This window comes from Coregonus clupeaformis, unplaced genomic scaffold (genome assembly GCF_020615455.1).
Source record: "Coregonus clupeaformis isolate EN_2021a unplaced genomic scaffold, ASM2061545v1 scaf0418, whole genome shotgun sequence".
NCBI lineage: Eukaryota > Metazoa > Chordata > Actinopteri > Salmoniformes > Salmonidae > Coregonus > Coregonus clupeaformis.
Window position 1 is genome coordinate 172,501 of NW_025533873.1, and position 18,672 is coordinate 191,172.

Here is an 18,672-nt window from a genome sequence, read left to right on the forward strand (position 1 = left end):
GGGGTGTGATTGTGAAGAACAAGTCCAAATGTCGACCGTATTACCTCCCAAGAGAATTCTCTTCGGTTATAGTCACGGCCGTGTATATTCCCCCTCAAGCTGTTACCACGACGACCCTCAAGAAGGAGCTACACTGGACTTGGTGCAAACTGGAAAACCACGTATCCTGTGGCCGCATTTTAAAGTAGCTGGGGATTTTAACAAAGCAAAGTTTTATCAACACATTGACTGTTTTTAGGGAAAACATTAGATCAGGCTAATCGCCTACACGGCCCTCCCCCGCCCTCCCTTCAGCAAATCCGATGACAACTCAATTTTGCTCCTCCCTTCCTATAGGCAGAAACTCAAACAGGAAGTACCCGTGCTAAGGTCTATTCAACGCTGGTCTGACCAATCGCAATCCATGCTTCAAGATTGTTTTGATCACGTGGACTGGGATATATATTCCGGGTAGCCTCTGAGAATAACATTGACGTATACACAGACACGGTGACTGAGTTCATCAGGAAGTGTATAGGGGATGTTGTTCACACGGCGATTATTAAAACCTACCCAAACCAGAAACCGTGGATAAGACGGCAGCATTCGGCAATAAAACTGAATGTGCGAACCCTCGCATTTAACCATGGCAAGGTGACTGGGAATATGGCAGAATACAAACAGTGTAGTTATTCCCTCCGTAAGGTAATCAAACAGGCAACTTGATTGGAGTCCACCTGTGGTAAATTCAATTGATAGGACATGATTGGAAAGGCACACACCCGTCTATATAAGGTCTCAAGTTGACAGTGCATGTCAGAGCAAAAACCAAGCTATGAGGTCGAAGGAATTGTCCGTAGAGTGCCGAGACAGGATTGTGTCAAGTCACAGATCTGGGGAAGGGTACCAAAAAATGTCTGCAGCATTGAAGGTCCCCAAGAACACAGTGGCCTCCATCATTCTTAAATGGAAGAAGTTTGGAACCACCAAGACTCTTCCTAGAGCTGGCTGCCCGGCCAAACTGAGCAATCGGGGGAGAAGGGCCTTGGTCAGGGAGGTGACCAAGAACCCGATGGTCACTATGTCAGAGCTCTAGAGTTCCTCTGTGGAGATGGGAGAATGTTCCAGAAGGACAACCATCTCTGCAGCACTCCACCAACCAGGCCTTTATGGTAAAGCTGTCATCAAGGCAAAGGGTGGCTATTTGAAGAATCTCAAATCTCAAATATATTTTGATTTGTTTAACACTTTTTTGTGGTTACTACATGATTCCATATGTGTTATTTCATAGTTTTGATGTCTTCACTATTATTCTACAATGTAGAAAATAGTACAAATAAAGAAAAACCCTTGAATGAGTAGGTGTTGACCGGTACTGTATCTGGGTCTATATATATCTCTGGGTCTATACATCTCTGGGTCTATACATCTCTGGGTCTATACATCTCTGGGTCTATACATCTCTGGGTCTATACAGTACCAGTCAAAGGTTTGGACACACCTTTTTGGAGCTCACTGTGTATATATGTGTGTGTGTGTGTGTGTGTGTGTGTGTGTGTGTGTGTGTATATTAGCTCTCATTGAGACTGAATGAGGACAGGCTGCTGTTCCATTTACTGACCATGCTTCATGAGGAGGACTGGACTTCTAAAGGAGTGCTAACGTGTGTGTGTGTGTGTGTGTGTGTGTTCCTAACGTGTGTGTGTGTGTGTCAGGCTGGGCAGGACGGTGCGGTACTCTGAGGCGAGGAATGGAGGGAGGAAGAGATTCCACTGTGCCAGAGAGGAGGATGAGATGGAGGGAGGAGAGGAGAGGAGTTGGCAGGATCAGGAGCCGTCCACCAGTCACTCTCTGGAGGTACGGGGGGGGGTAACGGGGTGGGTGTGTTGTGTGTAACGTGTGGGTGTGTTGTGTGTAACGTGTGGGTGTGTTGTGTGTAACGTGTGGGTGTGTTGTGTGTAACGGGGTGTGTATGTGTGTAACGGTGTGTGTAACGGTGTGTGTATGTGTGTAACGGTGTGTGTGTGTAACGGTGTGTGTGTGTAACTGTGTGTGTGTAATGGTGTGTGTGTGTGTGTGTAACGGTGTGTGTATGTGTATAACGGTGTGTGTGTAATGTGTAACGGTGTGTGTGTGTGTAACTGTGTGTGTGTGTAACGGTGTGTAACGGTGTGTATAACGGTGTGTAACGGTGTGTAACGGTGTGTGTGTGTGTAATGGTGTGTAAAGGTGTGTGTGTGTGTGTGTGTAACGGTGTGTGTGTGTAACGGTGTGTGTGAAACTGTGCGTGTGTAACGGTGTATGTGTGTGTGTGTGTGTGTGTAGCGGTGTGTGTGTGTGTAACGGTGTGTGTGTGTAACGGTGTGTAACGGTGTGTGTGTGTGTAACGGTGTGTGTGAAACTGTGCGTGTGTAACGGTGTATGTGTGTGTGTGTGTAACGGTGTGTAACGGTGTGTGTGTGTGTAACGGTGTGTGTGTGTGTAACGGTGTGTAACGGTGTGTAACGGTGTGTGTGTGTGTAACGGTGTGTGTGTGTGTAACGGTGTGTAACGGTGTGTGTAACGGTGTGTAACGGTGTGTGTGTGTGTAACGGTGTGTGTGTGTAACGGTGTGTAACGGTGTGTGTGTGTGTGTGTGTAACGGTGTGTGTGTGTGTGTGTAACGGTGTGTAACGGTGTGTGTGTGTAACGGTGTGTGTGTGTGTGTAACGGTGTGTGTGTGTGTGTGTAACGGTGTGTGTGTGTAACGGTGTGTGTGTGTGTGTAACGGTGTGTAACGGTGTGTGTGTGTGTGTGTGTAACGGTGTGTAACGGTGTGTGTGTGTGTGTAACGGTGTGTGTGTGTGTAACGGTGTGTAACGGTGTGTGTGTGTGTGTGTAACGGTGTGTGTGTGTGTGTAACGGTGTGTGTGTGTGTGTGTGTAACGGTGTGTGTGTGTAACGGTGTGTGTGTGTGTAACGGTGTGTAACGGTGTGTGTGTGTGTGTGTAACGGTGTGTGTGTAACGGTGTGTGTGTGTAACGGTGTGTGTGTGTGTGTAACGGTGTGTGTGTGTGTAACGGTGTGTGTGTGTGTAACGGTGTGTGTGTGTGTGTAACGGTGTGTGTGTGTGTAACGGTGTGTGTGTGTGTGTGTGTGTGTAACGGTGTGTGTGTGTATGTGTGTGTAACGGTGTGTGTGTGTGTGTGTAACGGTGTGTGTGTGTGTGTGTGTAACGGTGTGTGTGTGTGTGTAACGGTGTGTGTGTGTGTAACGGTGTGTGTGTGTGTAACGGTGTGTGTGTGTGTGTAACGGTGTGTGTGTGTGTAACGGTGTGTGTGTGTGTGTAACGGTGTGTGTGTGTGTAACGGTGTGTGTGTGTGTAACGGTGTGTGTGTGTGTGTGTGTAACGTGTCTGTGTGTGTGTAACGGTGTGTGTAACGGTGTGTGTGTGTGTAACGGTGTGTGTGTGTGTAACGGTGTGTGTGTGTAACGCTGTGTGTGTGTGTGTGTGTGTAACGGTGTGTGTGTGTGTGTGTGTAACGCTGTGTGTGTGTGTAACGGTGTGTGTGTGTGTGTAACTGTGTGTGTGTGTGTGTGTGTGTGTGTGTAACTGTGTGTGTGTGTGTGTGTGTGTGTGTGTGTGTGTGTGTGTGTGTGTGTAACGTGTGTGTGTGTGTGTGTGTGTGTGTGTGTGTGTAACGGTGTGTGTGTGTTCCCACCAGCAGGTCTTCAAGGCTGGTGGTGTGTGTGAACAGGAGCAGCTAGCCTGTGACCTGGACAGAGCTCTCTCCCTGTCCGTACTCAGTACCACCCGCCGGACGGCATCTGGAACAGGAGGGAAACAGAAGATGGGCGGAGGTGGAAAGGTTAGAGGTCAGAGGAAGACGTTTTCTCCTCCTCCTCGCTCTTCCTCTCAACGCTCCAGCTACGACTACAGTGAGTTACACTTTGTTAGTACGGTGTGTAAACCGTTACAGACTGACTCAGTATATATGGGTGTGTTAGTGTGGTGTGTCTGTGTTAGTGTGGTGTCTAAGTGTGTGTGTCTGTGTGTTAGTGTGGTGTGTGTGTTAACAGGGTGTACGTGTGTTAACGGGGTGTGTGTGTTAAAGTGGTGTCTGTTTTAGCGTGGGGTGTCTGTGTGTTAGCGTGGTGTCTGTGTGTGTTAGCGTGGTGTCTGTGTGTGTTAGCGTGGTGTCTGTGTGTTAGCGTGGTGTCTGTGTGTTAGCGTGGTGTCTGTGTGTGTTAACAGGGTGTCTGTGTGTTAGCGTGGTGTCTGTGTGTGTTAGCGTGATGTCTGTGTGTGTTAGCGTGATGTCTGTTTGTGTTAGCGTGGTGTCTGTGTGTTAGCGTGGTGTCTGTGTGTTAGCGTGGTGTCTGTGTGTGTTAGCGTGATGTCTGTGTGTGTTAGCGTGATGTCTGTTTGTGTTAGCGTGGTGTCTGTGTGTTAGCGTGGTGTCTGTGTGTTAGCGTGGTGTCTGTGTGTGTTAGTGTGGTGTGTGTGTGTGTTAGCGTGGTGTCTGTGTGTGTTAGCGTGGTGTCTGTGTGTGTTAGCGTGGTGTCTGTCTGTGTTAGCGTGGTGTCTGTGTGTTAGCGTGGTGTCTGTGTGTTAGTGTGGTGTCTGTGTGTTAGCGTGGTGTCTGTGTGTTTTAGCGTGGTGTCTGTGTGTGTCTGTGTGTGTTAGCGTGGTGTCTGTGTGTGTTAGCGTGGTGTCTGTGTGTGTTAGCGTGGTGTCTGTCTGTGTTAGCGTGGTGTCTGTCTGTGTTAGCATGGTGTCTGTCTGTGTTAGCGTGGTGTCTGTCTGTGTTAGCGTGGTGTCTGTCTGTGTTAGCGTGGTGTCTGTGTGTGTTAGCGTGGTGTCTGTGTGTGTTAGCGTGGTGTCTGTGTGTGTTAGCGTGGTGTCTGTGTGTGTTAGCGTGATGTCTGTGTGTGTTAGCGTGATGTCTGTGTGTGTTAGCGTGATGTCTGTGTGTTAGCGTGGTGTCTGTGTGTGTTAGCGTGATGTCTGTGTGTGTTAGCGTGATGTCTGTGTGTGTTAGCGTGATGTCTGTGTGTGTTAGCGTGATGTCTGTGTGTGTTAGCGTGATGTCTGTGTGTGTTAGCGTGGTGTCTGTGTGTGTTAGCGTGGTGTCTGTGTGTGTTAGCGTGGTGTCTGTGTGTGTTAGCGTGGTGTCTGTGTGTGTTAGCGTGGTGTCTGTGTGTGTTAGCGTGATATCTGTGTGTGTTAGCGTGATGTCTGTGTGTGTTAGCGTGATGTCTGTGTGTGTTAGCGTGATGTCTGTGTGTGTTAGCGTGATGTCTGTGTGGGTTAGCGTGATGTCTGTGTGTTAGCGTAGTGTGGAAGCGGCGCAGGTCCTAATCCAGGCACTTGTCCTCTCCCATCTGCACTACTGAAACTCACTGTTGGCTAGGCTACCCGGTTATGCCATCAAACCCCTGTAACTTATCCAGCACGCTGCAACGCGCCTGGGTTTCAACCTTCCCAAGTTCTCTCATGTCACCACGCTCCTCCGCACACTCCACTGGAAGCTCACATCCACTACAAGACCATGGTGCTTACCTACGGAGCAGCAAGAGGAACTGCCCATCCCTACCTTCAGGCTATGCTCCAACCCTACACCCCAACCTGAGTCCCTACCTTCAGGCTATGCTCCAACCCTACACCCCAACCTGAGTCCCTACCTTCAGGCTATGCTCCAACCCTACACCCCAACCTGAGTCCCTACCTTCAGGCTATGCTCCAACCCTACACCCCAACCTGAGTCCCTACCTTCAGGCTATGCTCCAACCCTACACCCCAACCTGAGTCCCTACCTTCAGGCTGTGCTCCAACCCTACACCCCAACCTGAACACTCCGTTCTGCCACCTCTGGTCTCTTGACCCTCCCACCCCTATGAGAGGTCAGCTCCCACTCAGCCCAGTCCCAGCTCTTCTCTGTCCTGGCACCCCAATGGTGGAACCAGCTTCTATATATATATATCATATCATATCATATCATATATCATATAATATATCACATGAACCTGAACCAGCTGAAGCTATACTATATATACAGCAGTATGTGGGCACCCCTTCATATTAGTAGATTCTATTTCAGCCAGATCCGTTGCTGACAGGTGTATCAAATTGAGCACACAGCCATGCGATCTCCATAGACAAACACTGGCAGTAGAATTTCCTTACTGAAGAGCTTAGTGACTTTTAAACGCGGCACCGTCATAGGATGCCACCTTTCCAACAAGTCAGTTTGTCAAATTTCTGCCCTGCTAGAGCTGCCCCTGTCAACTGTAAGTGCTGTTATTGTGGAGTGGAAACGTCTAGGAGCAACAACGGCTCAGCCGCGAAGTGGTAGGCCACACCAAACTCTCAGAACGGGACCGCCGAGTGCTGAAGTGCGTAGCAATGCTCACTGCCTCTGGAAGCAACGTCAGCACAATAACTGTTCGTCGGGAGCTTCATGAAATGGGTTTCCATGGCCGAGCAGCCGCACACAAGCCTAAGATCACCATGCGCAATGCCAAGCGTCGGCTGGAGTGGTGTAAAGCTCGCCGCCATTGGACTCTGGAGCAGTGGAAACGTGTTCTCTGGAGTGATGAATCACGCTTCACCATCTGGCAGTCCAATGGACGAATCTGGGTTTGGCGGATGCCAGGAGAACGCTACCTGTCCGAATGCATAGTGCCAACTGTAACGTTTGGTGGAGGAGGAATAATGGTCAGGGGCTGTTTTTCATGGTTCGGTCTTGGCCCCTTAGTTCCAGTGAAGGGAAATCTTAACGCTACAGCAAACAATGACATTCTAGACGATTCTGTGTTTCCACCTTTGTGGCAACAGTTTGGGGAAGGCCCTTTCCTGTTTCAGCATGACAATGCCCCCGTGCACAAAGCGGGGTCCATACAGAAATAGTTTGTCGAGATCGGTGTGGAAGAACTTGACTGGCCTGCACAGAGCCCTGACCTCAACCCCCATCGAACACCTTTGGGATGAATTGGAACGCCGACTGCAAGCCAGGTCTAATCGCCCAACATCAGTGCCCGACCTCACTAATGCTCTCGTGGCTGAATGGAAGCAAGTCCCCACAGCAATGTTCCAACATCTAGTGGAAAGCCTTCCCAGAAGAGTGGAGGCTGTTATAGCAGCAAAGGGGGGAACCAACTCCATATTAATGACCATGATTTTGGAATGAGGTGTTGGACGAGCAGGTGTCCACATACTTTTGATCATGTAGTGAGGGACAGTAGAGCCCATCTTCTACTTTATTGAGGAAAAGGTACTTATTGTACTATGACTGTAATATGTGGTTGTCCCACCTAGCTATCTTAATGTGAATATACTAATTACTGTAATATGTGGTTGTCCCACCTAGCTATCTTAATGTGAATATACTAATTACTGTAATATGTGGTTGTCCCACCTAGCTATCTTAATGTGAATATACTAATTACTGTAATATGTGGTTGTCCCACCTAGCTATCTTAATGTGAATATACTAACTACTGTAATATGTGGTTGTCCCACCTAGCTATCTTAATGTGAATATACTAATTACTGTAATATGTGGTTGTCCCACCTAGCTGTCTTAATGTGAATATACTAACTACTGTAATATGTGGTTGTCCCACCTAGCTGTCTTAATATGAATATACTAACTACTGTAATATGTGGTTGTCCCACCTAGCTGTCTTAATGTGAATATACTAACTACTGTAATATGTGGTTGTCCCACCTAGCTGTCTTAATGTGAATATACTAACTACTGTAATATGTGGTTGTACCACCTAGCTGTCTTAATATGAATATACTAACTACTGTAATATGTGGTTGTCCCACCTAGCTGTCTTAATGTGAATATACTAACTACTGTAATATGTGGTTGTCCCACCTAGCTGTCTTAATGTGAATATACTAACTACTGTAATATGTGGTTGTCCCACCTAGCTGTCTTAATGTGAATATACTAACTACTGTAATATGTGGTTGTCCCACCTAGCTGTCTTAATGTGAATATACTAACTACTGTAATATGTGGTTGTCCCACCTAGCTGTCTTAATATGAATATACTAACTACTGTAATATGTGGTTGTCCCACCTAGCTGTCTTAATATGAATATACTAACTACTGTAATATGTGGTTGTCCCACCTAGCTATCTTAATGTGAATATACTAACTACTGTAATATGTGGTTGTCCCACCTAGCTGTCTTAATATGAATATACTAACTACTGTAATATGTGGTTGTCCCACCTAGCTGTCTTAATATGAATATACTAACTACTGTAATATGTGGTTGTACCACCAAGCTGTCTTAATATGAATATACTAACTACTGTAATATGTGGTTGTACCACCTAGCTGTCTTAATATGAATATACTAACTACTGTAATATGTGGTTGTCCCACCTAGCTGTCTTAATATGAATATACTAACTGTATGTCTCTCTGGATAAGAGCGTCTGCTAAATGACCAACATGTTAATGTGTGTTTATTCACCAGACTCTGACTCTGAAGAGGATGTCCCCTGGGCGGACTGTCCCCCCCTCTCAGGGTCGCGACCCCACACAGCCCCGCCCAGGAAGAGACCGTCCCCCTCCTCGTCCAATCAGGCGGCTCGGGAGAGGAAACAGAAGCACTTATCCCTCCTGCTGCAGGAGGCGGGGCTTAGCTCCTCCGACGACGACTCCTTCGATCAAGGTTACTGACCCACACCCCCCCCCTGGGTTACTGACCCACCCCCCTGGGTTACTGACCCACCCCCCTGGGTTACTGACCCACCCCCCTGGGTTACTGACCCACACCCCCCTGGGTTACTGACCCACCCCCCCTGGGTTACTGACCCACCCCCCTGGGTTACTGACCCACACCCCCCTGGGTTACTGACCCACCCCCCCCCTGGGTTACTGACCCACCCCCCCTGGGTTACTGACCCACCCCCCGGGTTACTGACCCACCCCCCTGGGTTACTGACCCACACCCCCCTGGGTTACTGACCCACACCCCCCCTGGGTTACTGACCCACCCCCCTGGGTTACTGACCCACCCCCCCGGGTTACTGACCCACACCCCCCCTGGGTTACTGACCCACCCCCCCTGGGTTACTGACCCACACCCCCCCTGGGTTACTGACCCACACCCCCCCTGGGTTACTGACCCACACCCCCCTGGGTTACTGACCCACCCCCCTGGGTTACTGACCCACACCCCCCCTGGGTTACTGACCCACCCCCCCTGGGTTACTGACCCACACCCCCCCTGGGTTACTGACCCACACCCCCCTGGGTTACTGACCCACCCCCTGACCCTGGGTTACTGACCCACCCCCCTGGGTTACTGACCCACACCCCCCTGGGTTACTGACCCACCCCCCTGGGTTACTGACCCACCCCCCCTGGGTTACTGACCCACACCCCCCTGGGTTACTGACCCACCCCCCCTGGGTTACTGACCCACACCCCCCTGGGTTACTGACCCACACCCCCCTGGGTTACTGACCCACACCCCCCTGGGTTACTGACCCACCCCCCTGGGTTACTGACCCACACCCCCCTGGGTTACTGACCCACACCCCCCCTGGGTTACTGACCCACCCCCCTGGGTTACTGACCCACCCCCCTGGGTTACTGACCCACCCCCCCTGGGTTACTGACCCACACCCCCCTGGGTTACTGACCCACCCCCCTGGGTTACTGACCCACACCCCCCCTGGGTTACTGACCCACACCCCCCCTGGGTTACTGACCCACACCCCCCTGGGTTACTGACCCACACCCCCCCTGGGTTACTGACCCACACCCCCTATGTGATCCGTTCAGAAGGGCACAACGTTGCTAAACGGTTAGATAGAGATGTTTTGCCGTAGGGAATCACGTCATCTCAAAACTGTAAAACCTGCATCATTCTGAATGTTTCCACCACACTGACCTCACTTCCTGGTTACTGACCACAGAGGAGGGGCTCTGACAGCGGTGACATCACTCCCAGGCGCTTTAGAGAGTCCCTTTCCTCTCCACTGCCACTGCTGCCTCCTGGTTTTAGACTTGATTTTTTTTGTTATGGTTGTCGTGGTTGCGGTTGTCATGGTTTTGCCTGGCTTGCTCACAGCTGCTGTGGACTTTGTACATTGATCGTGTGTGGATGTGTGTTTTTTCTTAAAAGTTGTGTTTTTTTTGGTACTGAAGCTTTATTAAAGGTGTTAAATTGTTTTTTTTTGGTAAAGAAAGCAATGCACTGTGGTCCTTGTCTCTAGCTTCGTCTCTCTGTCTGTCTGTCTGCTGCACACACTACTTGCTCTGTTGGACAAATATCCCTCCTAAACCCACCCCACACGGCACCAGGGTACTGGGTTCCTTCCCTACAATGTAGTGCCTTCAGAGTCCACGGGGGGTTTAGTTGTGGGAACTCTGCATCATACAGGAAGTACAGTGGATCAAAAACAAACACGCTCCGAGAACTCCTTTTCAATGATGACAGTGAAATATCATTGTGATTGTGAGGGCTATGGTAAAGGGTTGAGGTTTGGAACAAGGCTACCTGTGGGTTTGAGAGGGATTTTTAGATTCCTAACACTCACACACGACACACAGTTCAAACTCTGATTGGCTCGTTGGGAACACGACACACAGTTCAAACTCTGATTGGCTCGTTGGGAACACGACACACAGTTCAAACTCTGATTGGCTCGTTGGGAACACGACACACAGTTCAAACTCTGATTGGCTCGTTGGGAACACAACACACAGTTCAAACTCTGATTGGCTCGTTGGGAACACGACACACAGTTCAAACTCTGATTGGCTCGTTGGGAACACGACACACAGTTCAAACTCTGATTGGCTCGTTGGGAACACGACACACAGTTCAAACTCTGATTGGCTCGTTGGGATATTTGGAGAATAGGGCTCCTTCTTCCTGTCTACTAAACCTCCAGATAACTCCGCCCCTTCCTGTTGTTCGCCGCCGTCTGCTCATCTTTCACCCCTCACCCCTGACCCCTCTCCTACCCATGATGCTTTACATGTCTCTCAGTCTGTGCTGCTTGTTCTGCTGCTGCTGCTGACACACTGAAGCGCCACCTTTAGCCATGCTACCTCGCTAAGGTACGGTTAGCTATAGCTAGTCTATGCTACAGCTTGTTGATGCTACGGTTAGCTATAGCTAGTCTATGCTACAGCTTGTTGATGCTACGGTTAGCTATAGCTAGTCTATGCTACAGCTAGTTGATGCTACGGCTGGCTATAGCTAGTCTATGCTACAGCTAGTTGATGCTACGGCTGGCTATAGCTAGTCTATTCTACAGCTAGTCTATGCTACAGCTTGTTGATGCTACAGCTAGCTGATGCTACAGCTAGCTATAGCCAGTCTACTCTAAAACTTCAATTAAACGCAGTCTCAAATAGCTGCCTGTCCCCTTTAATAGCCGGGCAACAGCACACATTTAAGCAAATAAACACCTGTTTCAAATAAATGCCCGTTTCAAATAAACGCTGGGTCTAAATGAATTATTTACGAGGTTTGTTTGATTTGTTACATTAAATAATGTAATAATGATTTGGAAAAATCATGGCAATCATCAGTTCTTATCACCAGTAAGAAACTGCTAGCCATTGGCTGCTTACTGCTGAGAACTGCTAGCCATTGGCTGCTAACTGCTGAGAACTGCTAGCCATTGGCTGCTAACTGCTGAGAACTGCTAGCCATTGGCTGCTAACTGCTGAGAACTGCTAGCCATTGGCTGCTAACTGCTGAGAACTGCTAGCCATTGGCTGCTAACTGCTGAGAACTGCTATCTAACTGGCTGCTAACTGCTGAGAACTGCTAGCCATTGGCTGCTAACTGCTGAGAACTGCTAGCCATTGGCTGCTAACTGCTGAGAACTGCTAGCCATTGGCTGCTAACTGCTGAGAACTGCTAGCCATTGGCTGCTAACTGCTGAGAACTGCTAGCCATTGGCTGCTAACTGCTGAGAACTGCTATCTAATTGGCTGCTAACTGCTGAGAACTGCTGGCTAACTGGCAAGCACAAAAACAGTCAACAACTTTGGGAGTACAGACCCCTAGACATCGCCCTCTAGTGGTGGAAGTAAGAACTTCTGAAAATCCAGTCAGAGGAGAATAATTATTCTGTCAAGGAAAAGTGTTTTTTTCCTAAATAGAGGCATACTAGGATAACATGACGCGTGTAAATGAAAAATAAATTAGTGAAGAAAATGCTGGAATTAAACAATTTAACTATGCGTTGCATTAAGGAAATAGAAGCCTGGCTAAAATAGAAGCCTGTCTCTAATAATCACCTGTTGTGTTCAGTGATTTAAGCAAATAAACACCCGGCCATTAAAAGCTGCAATATTTCACTTTTTGGTCAACCTGACCAAATTCACATAGAAATGTGAGTTATAGATCTGTTATTCGCATTGAATGGGGGTAGATCTGTTCTATGTGTGCTATTTCTATGTTTCCCGTTCTTAAGTTTCGTTTTATACATCAGCTTCAAACAGCTGAAAATACCATATTTTTTGTTTTATTGAAAAGCTAATTTCACAGCGGTTTAGACAATGATTCTCTACACTGCTTGTTTTGTCACATAAACTGAAATTAGGCAAACGATTAGAATTTTAGCAACCAGTAAATGGCGGAGCGATTTCTGCATATTGCAGCTTTTTAATTTGAAGTTTTACAGTATGCTACAGCTAGTTGATGCTACGACTAGGCTACATGGCTAAGCTACGCTATAGCTAGCCGACGCTACGACTAGGCTACATGGCTAAGCTACGCTATAGCTAGCCGACGCTATGACTAGGCAACATGGCTAAGCTACGCTATAGCTAGCCGACGCTACGACTAGGCTACATGGCTAAGCTACGCTATAGCGAGCCGACGCTATGACTAGGCAACATGGCTAAGCTACGCTATAGCTAGCCGACGCTACGACTAGGCTACGCTATAGCTAGCCGACGCTACGACTAGGCTACATGGCTAAGCTACGCTATAACTAGCCGATGCTACGACTAGACTACATGCCTAAGCTACGGCTAGGCTACTCCATGCGCTGCCCTGCCCTGCCTGAGGCCACACGCCTGTCACCTGTTGTGTAAGTAAGGATGTCCATCCTCTCTCTGTGTCTCAGTGGTGATGCTAATGCTAACATGGATGCTCAAACTACTAGTCGCCTGGCGGGATCTGGTGTTGAATATTGAGTCTCATGGACAATCAAAAATGTCAAATAGAACCTTTTGCTTGGGTCTGAGTTCTAGACACCTAACCTTCCTTTCCTTCCTAGTAATGAGGGATCTGACCGATCTGGTTCAGTGTCTATATTTACCAACTAGAGACTTGGATAGACACTCACGTGCCACAAAACCTGCTTTATGCAAAGAAGATGGCAAAGAAGAGCCCTCTATCCAACAATGTTACAAACCGTGTCAGATCAGTGACTACTCTCTGGAAGGGACGAGTCAGATCAGCGATTACTCTCTGGAAGGGACGAGTCAGATCAGCGATTACTCTCTGGAAGGGACGAGTCAGATCAGCGATTACTCTCTGGAAGGGACGAGTCCAGACGAGTCAGATCAGTGATTACTCTCTGGAAGGGACGAGTCAGATCAGCGATTACTCTCTGGAAGGGACGAGTCAGATCAGTGACTACTCTCTGGAAGGGACGAGTCCAGACGAGTCAGATCAGCGACTACTCTCTGGAAGGGACGAGTCCAGACGAGTCAGATCAGCGATTACTCTCTGGAAGGGACGAGTCCAGACGAGTCAGATCAGCGATTACTCTCTGGAAGGGACGAGTCCAGACGAGTCAGATCAGCGATTACTCTCTGGAAGGGACGAGTCCAGACGAGTCAGATCAGCGATTACTCTCTGGAAGGGACGAGTCCAGACGAGTCAGATCAGTGATTACTCTCTGGAAGGGACGAGTCCAGACGAGTCAGATCAGCGACTACTCTCTGGAAGGGACGAGTCCAGACGAGTCAGATCAGCGATTACTCTCTGGAAGGGACGAGTCAGATCAGTGATTACTCTCTGGAAGGGACGAGTCAGATCAGTGATTACTCTCTGGAAGGGACGAGTCCAGACGAGTCAGATCAGTGATTACTCTCTGGAAGGGACGAGTCCAGACGAGTCAGATCAGCGATTACTCTCTGGAAGGGACGAGTCAGATCAGTGATTACTCTCTGGAAGGGACGAGTCCAGACGAGTCAGATCAGTGACTACTCTCTGGAAGGGACGAGTCCAGACGAGTCAGATCAGTGACTACTCTCTGGAAGGGACGAGTCAGATCAGTGATTACTCTCTGGAAGGGACGAGTCAGATCAGCGATTACTCTCTGGAAGGGACGAGTCAGATCAGCGATTACTCTCTGGAAGGGACGAGTCAGATCAGCGATTACTCTCTGGAAGGGACGAGTCAGATCAGTGATTACTCTCTGGAAGGGACGAGTCCAGACGAGTCAGATCAGTGACTACTCTCTGGAAGGGACGAGTCCAGACGAGTCAGATCAGTGACTACTCTCTGGAAGGGACGAGTCAGATCAGTGATTACTCTCTGGAAGGGACGAGTCAGATCAGCGATTACTCTCTGGAAGGGACGAGTCAGATCAGCGATTACTCTCTGGAAGGGGAGGAAGGAAGGATGGATGCGTTCTGGCCCTAGTAGGGACTGGACAGGGCTGCAATTGTAGTTTTCACTAAGCAAATATTCAACCTAGCTCAGTTCAGAAAAGTGATAATGAACTACAATCCCATAATCCATTCCCGCCATTTATTTCAGTTTCGGACTGAGATGGATCAGAGTCTGTCTAAAATAAGTCCAATGCGTTTCTTATTTTTGACCTAAACTTGTTGCCTTCCTTCCCACCTTTGGGACAACGACTCCTGTTTTTAGGGTGGAGACATGAGCATCTCCTCATTTATATAAAGATATCTGGACGGATACACTTTCACGCCTGCTACGTTAGTCTAGATACAAACAGACCTCGTGAGAGAGGAATGTACACAACGACGAGAGGGCCAGAGACAGTTAGTGAAAGTATGCCTTGTCTACTTTGAAGAACTAGTCAAATGATTTGGTCAGACAGCTCTGCAGCATACTTAGGGAGGCTAGGATGACTAAAGACAGGACAGTACAGTGGTGTGAAAAAATATCTAATTTTCTACCTTTATAATATAAAATGACTCAAGTAAAAGTGAAAGTCACCCAGTAAAATACTACGTGAGAAAAAAGTATTTGGTTTTAAATATACTTAAGTACCAAAAGTAAATGTAACTGCAAAAAAAATACTAAAGTATCAAAAGTAAAAGTATAAATCATTTCAAATCCCATATATTAAGCAAACCAGACGGCACCATTTTCTTATTTATTTAATTTAAATTTACGGATAGCCAGGGGCACGCTCAGAGGCAGTAGGGATGACCAGGGATGTTCTCTGGATGCTCAGAGGCAGTAGGGATGTTCTCTGGATGCTCAGAGGCAGTAGGGATGACCAGGGATGTTCTCTGGATGCTCAGAGGCAGTAGGGATGTTCTCTGGATGCTCAGAGGCAGTAGGGATGACCAGGGATGTTCTCTGGATGCTCAGATGCAGTAGGGATGTTCTCTGGATGCTCAGAGGCAGTAGGGATGACCAGGGATGTTCTCTGGATGCTCAGAGGCAGTAGGGATGTTCTCTGGATGCTCAGAGGCAGTAGGGATGACCAGGGATGTTCTCTGGATGCTCAGAGGCAGTAGGGATGTTCTCTGGATGCTCAGAGGCAGTAGGGATGACCAGGGATGTTCTCTGGATGCCCAGAGGCAGTAGGGATGTTCTCTGGATGCTCAGAGGCAGTAGGGATGACCAGGGATGTTCTCTGGATGCTCAGAGGCAGTAGGGATGTTCTCTGGATGCTCAGAGGCAGTAGGGATGTTCTCTGGATGCTCAGAGGCAGTAGGGATGACCAGGGATGTTCTCTGGATGCTCAGAGGCAGTAGGGATGTTCTCTGGATGCTCAGAGGCAGTAGGGATGTTCTCTGGATGCTCAGAGGCAGTAGGGATGACCAGGGATGTTCTCTGGATGCTCAGAGGCAGTAGGGATGTTCTCTGGATGCTCAGAGGCAGTAGGGATGACCAGGGATGTTCTCTGGATAAGTGCGTGCATTTTGACCATTTTCCAATCCTGCTAGGCAACGAGTACTTTTGGGTGTCAGGGGAAAAATCTATTGAGTAAAAAGTACATTATTTTCTTTAGGAATGTAGTGAAGTAAAATTAGTAAAGTACAGATTACCCCCCCCCCCAAAAAAACGACTTAAGTAGTACTTTAAAGTATTTTTACTTAACTACTTTACACCACTGGTACAGTATAGGGAGAATATACAGTTGAAGTCGGAAGTTTACAGACACTTAGGTTGGAGTCATTAAAACTCGTTTTTCAACCACTCCATAAATGTCTTGCTAACAAACTATAGTTTTTAGCAAGTCGGTTAGGACATCTACTTTGTGCATGACACAAGTCATTTTTCCAACAATTGTTTACAGACAGATTATTTCTACTTATAATTCACTGTATCACAATTCCAGTGGGGTCAGAAGTTTACATACACTAAGTTGACGGTGCCTTTTTAAAACGGCTTGGAAAATTCCAGAAAATGATGTCATGGCTTTAGAAGCTTCTGATAGGCTAATTGACATCATGTGAGTGGACCAGTGGGACGTGTACACTAAGTTGACTGTTGCCTTTTCAACTGTAGATAACGTTAGATGGGGTTTGGCTGGCTGCTACTTTCTGAGCAGAGATGAGATGATGACTTTAAGGAATTAAAAAGAATAAAGTCATCAAATAAAAAACGACGTAATATACCCAATGGAAATAATGTATTATTTCATAGTAATTTACTGTTGTTCTATTGATGTCTACCCAATGTGGACCCGACAGAGACAATGGAATATTTTCAATGTTTTGGCTAATTGAATGCTCACTATTTTTGGCTCTAGAATTTGCATTAAAAAGCTTTATTTCATAATTTAATTTCATGTAAAAAAATATATATATACAAAAACAGAATAGAAAACGTGATAATTTTTTTTGCGAACAGAAACCAAACCGACCTAAAAAAGCACTAATAGTGCAGCACTACTGCCTGCCTGTCTTCATGTCTGTCTGTCTGTCTGTCTGTCTGTCTGTCTGTCTGTCTGTGCTCCTAACCCTGGCTTCTCTCTAACCAATCACAGCTCATCCTGTCTGCAGCCATGGTTCTCTAACCAATCACAGCTCATCCTGTCTGCAGCCATGGTTCTCTAACCAATCACAGCTCATCCTGTCTGCAGCCATTGTTCTAACTTCTAACCACTGGGCTGAGTCTCAATCCAGCCCTGTACCACTCTGTTCTGTCTGTCTGTCTGTCTGTCTGCTAGACAGCCCTGTACCACTCTGTTCTGTCTGTCTGTCTGCTAGACAGCCCTGTACCACTCTGTTCTGTCTGTCTGTCTGTCTGCTAGACAGCCCTGTACCACTCTGTTCTGTCTGTCTGTCTGCTAGACAGCCCTGTACCACTCTGTTCTGCCTGTCTGTCTGTCTGCTAGACAGCCCTGTACCACTCTGTTCTGTCTGTCTGTCTGTCTGCTAGACAGCCCTGTACCACTCTGTTCTGTCTGTCTGTCTGTCTGCTAGACAGCCCTGTACCACTCTGTTCTGCCTGTCTGTCTGTCTGCTAGACAGCCCTGTACCACTCTGTTCTGCCTGTCTGTCTGCTAGACAGCCCTGTACCACTCTGTTCTGTCTGTCTGTCTGTCTGCTAGACAGCCCTGTACCACTCTGTTCTGCCTGTCTGTCTGCTAGACAGCCCTGTACCACTCTGTTCTGTCTGTCTGTCTGTCTGCTAGACAGCCCTGTACCACTCTGTTCTGTCTGTCTGTCTGTCTGCTAGACAGCCCTGTACCACTCTGTTCTGTCTGTCTGTCTGCTAGACAGCCCTGTACCACTCTGTTCTGTCTGTCTGTCTGCTAGACAGCCCTGTACCACTCTGTTCTGTCTGTCTGCTAGACAGCCCTGTACCACTCTGTTCTGTCTGTCTGTCTGTCTGCTAGACAGCCCTGTACCACTCTGTTCTGTCTGTCTGTCTGTCTGCTAGACAGCCCTGTACCACTCTGTTCTGTCTGTCTGTCTGCTAGACAGCCCTGTACCACTCTGTTCTGTCTGTCTGCTAGACAGCCCTGTACCACTCTGTTCTGTCTGTCTGTCTGCTAGACAGCCCTGTACCACTCTGTTCTGTCTGTCTGTCTGTCTGCTAGACAGCCCTGTACCACTCTGTTCTGTTCTGTCTGTCTGCTAGACAGCCCTGTACCACTCTGTTCTGTCTGTCTGTCTGTCTGCTAGACAGCCCTGTACCACTCTGTTCTGTCTGTCTGTCTGTCTGTCTGCTAGACAGCCCTGTACCACTCTGTTCTGTCTGTCTGTCTGCTAGACAGCCCTGTACCACTCTGTTCTGTCTGTCTGTCTGCTAGACAGCCCTGTACCACTCTGTTCTGTCTGTCTGTCTGTCTGCTAGACAGCCCTGTACCACTCTGTTCTGTCTGTCTGTCTGCTAGACAGCCCTGTACCACTCTGTTCTGTCTGTCTGCTAGACAGCCCTGTACCACTCTGTTCTGTCTGTCTGTCTGTCTGCTAGACAGCCCTGTACCACTCTGTTCTGTCTGTCTGTCTGTCTGCTAGACAGCCCTGTACCACTCTGTTCTGTCT

General features: G+C 48.1%; 1 protein-coding gene across 3 annotated transcripts in view; it reads left to right on the forward strand.

Moving 5' to 3' along the window:
• Positions 1-18,672, forward strand: part of LOC121555976 (trinucleotide repeat-containing gene 18 protein) — a 117,316-nt gene that overhangs the window by 79,221 nt on the left and 19,423 nt on the right. For 2 of the 3 annotated variants that reach the window (XM_045215292.1, XM_045215294.1), the window contains 3 exons: positions 1,695-1,836; positions 3,684-3,897; positions 8,459-8,656. In XM_045215292.1, coding sequence (XP_045071227.1) covers positions 1,695-1,836; positions 3,684-3,897; positions 8,459-8,656 — 554 coding nt within the window. The remainder of the gene's footprint in view (positions 1-1,694; positions 1,837-3,683; positions 3,898-8,458; positions 8,657-18,672) is intronic. The other variant, XM_045215293.1, reaches the window with a different exon arrangement.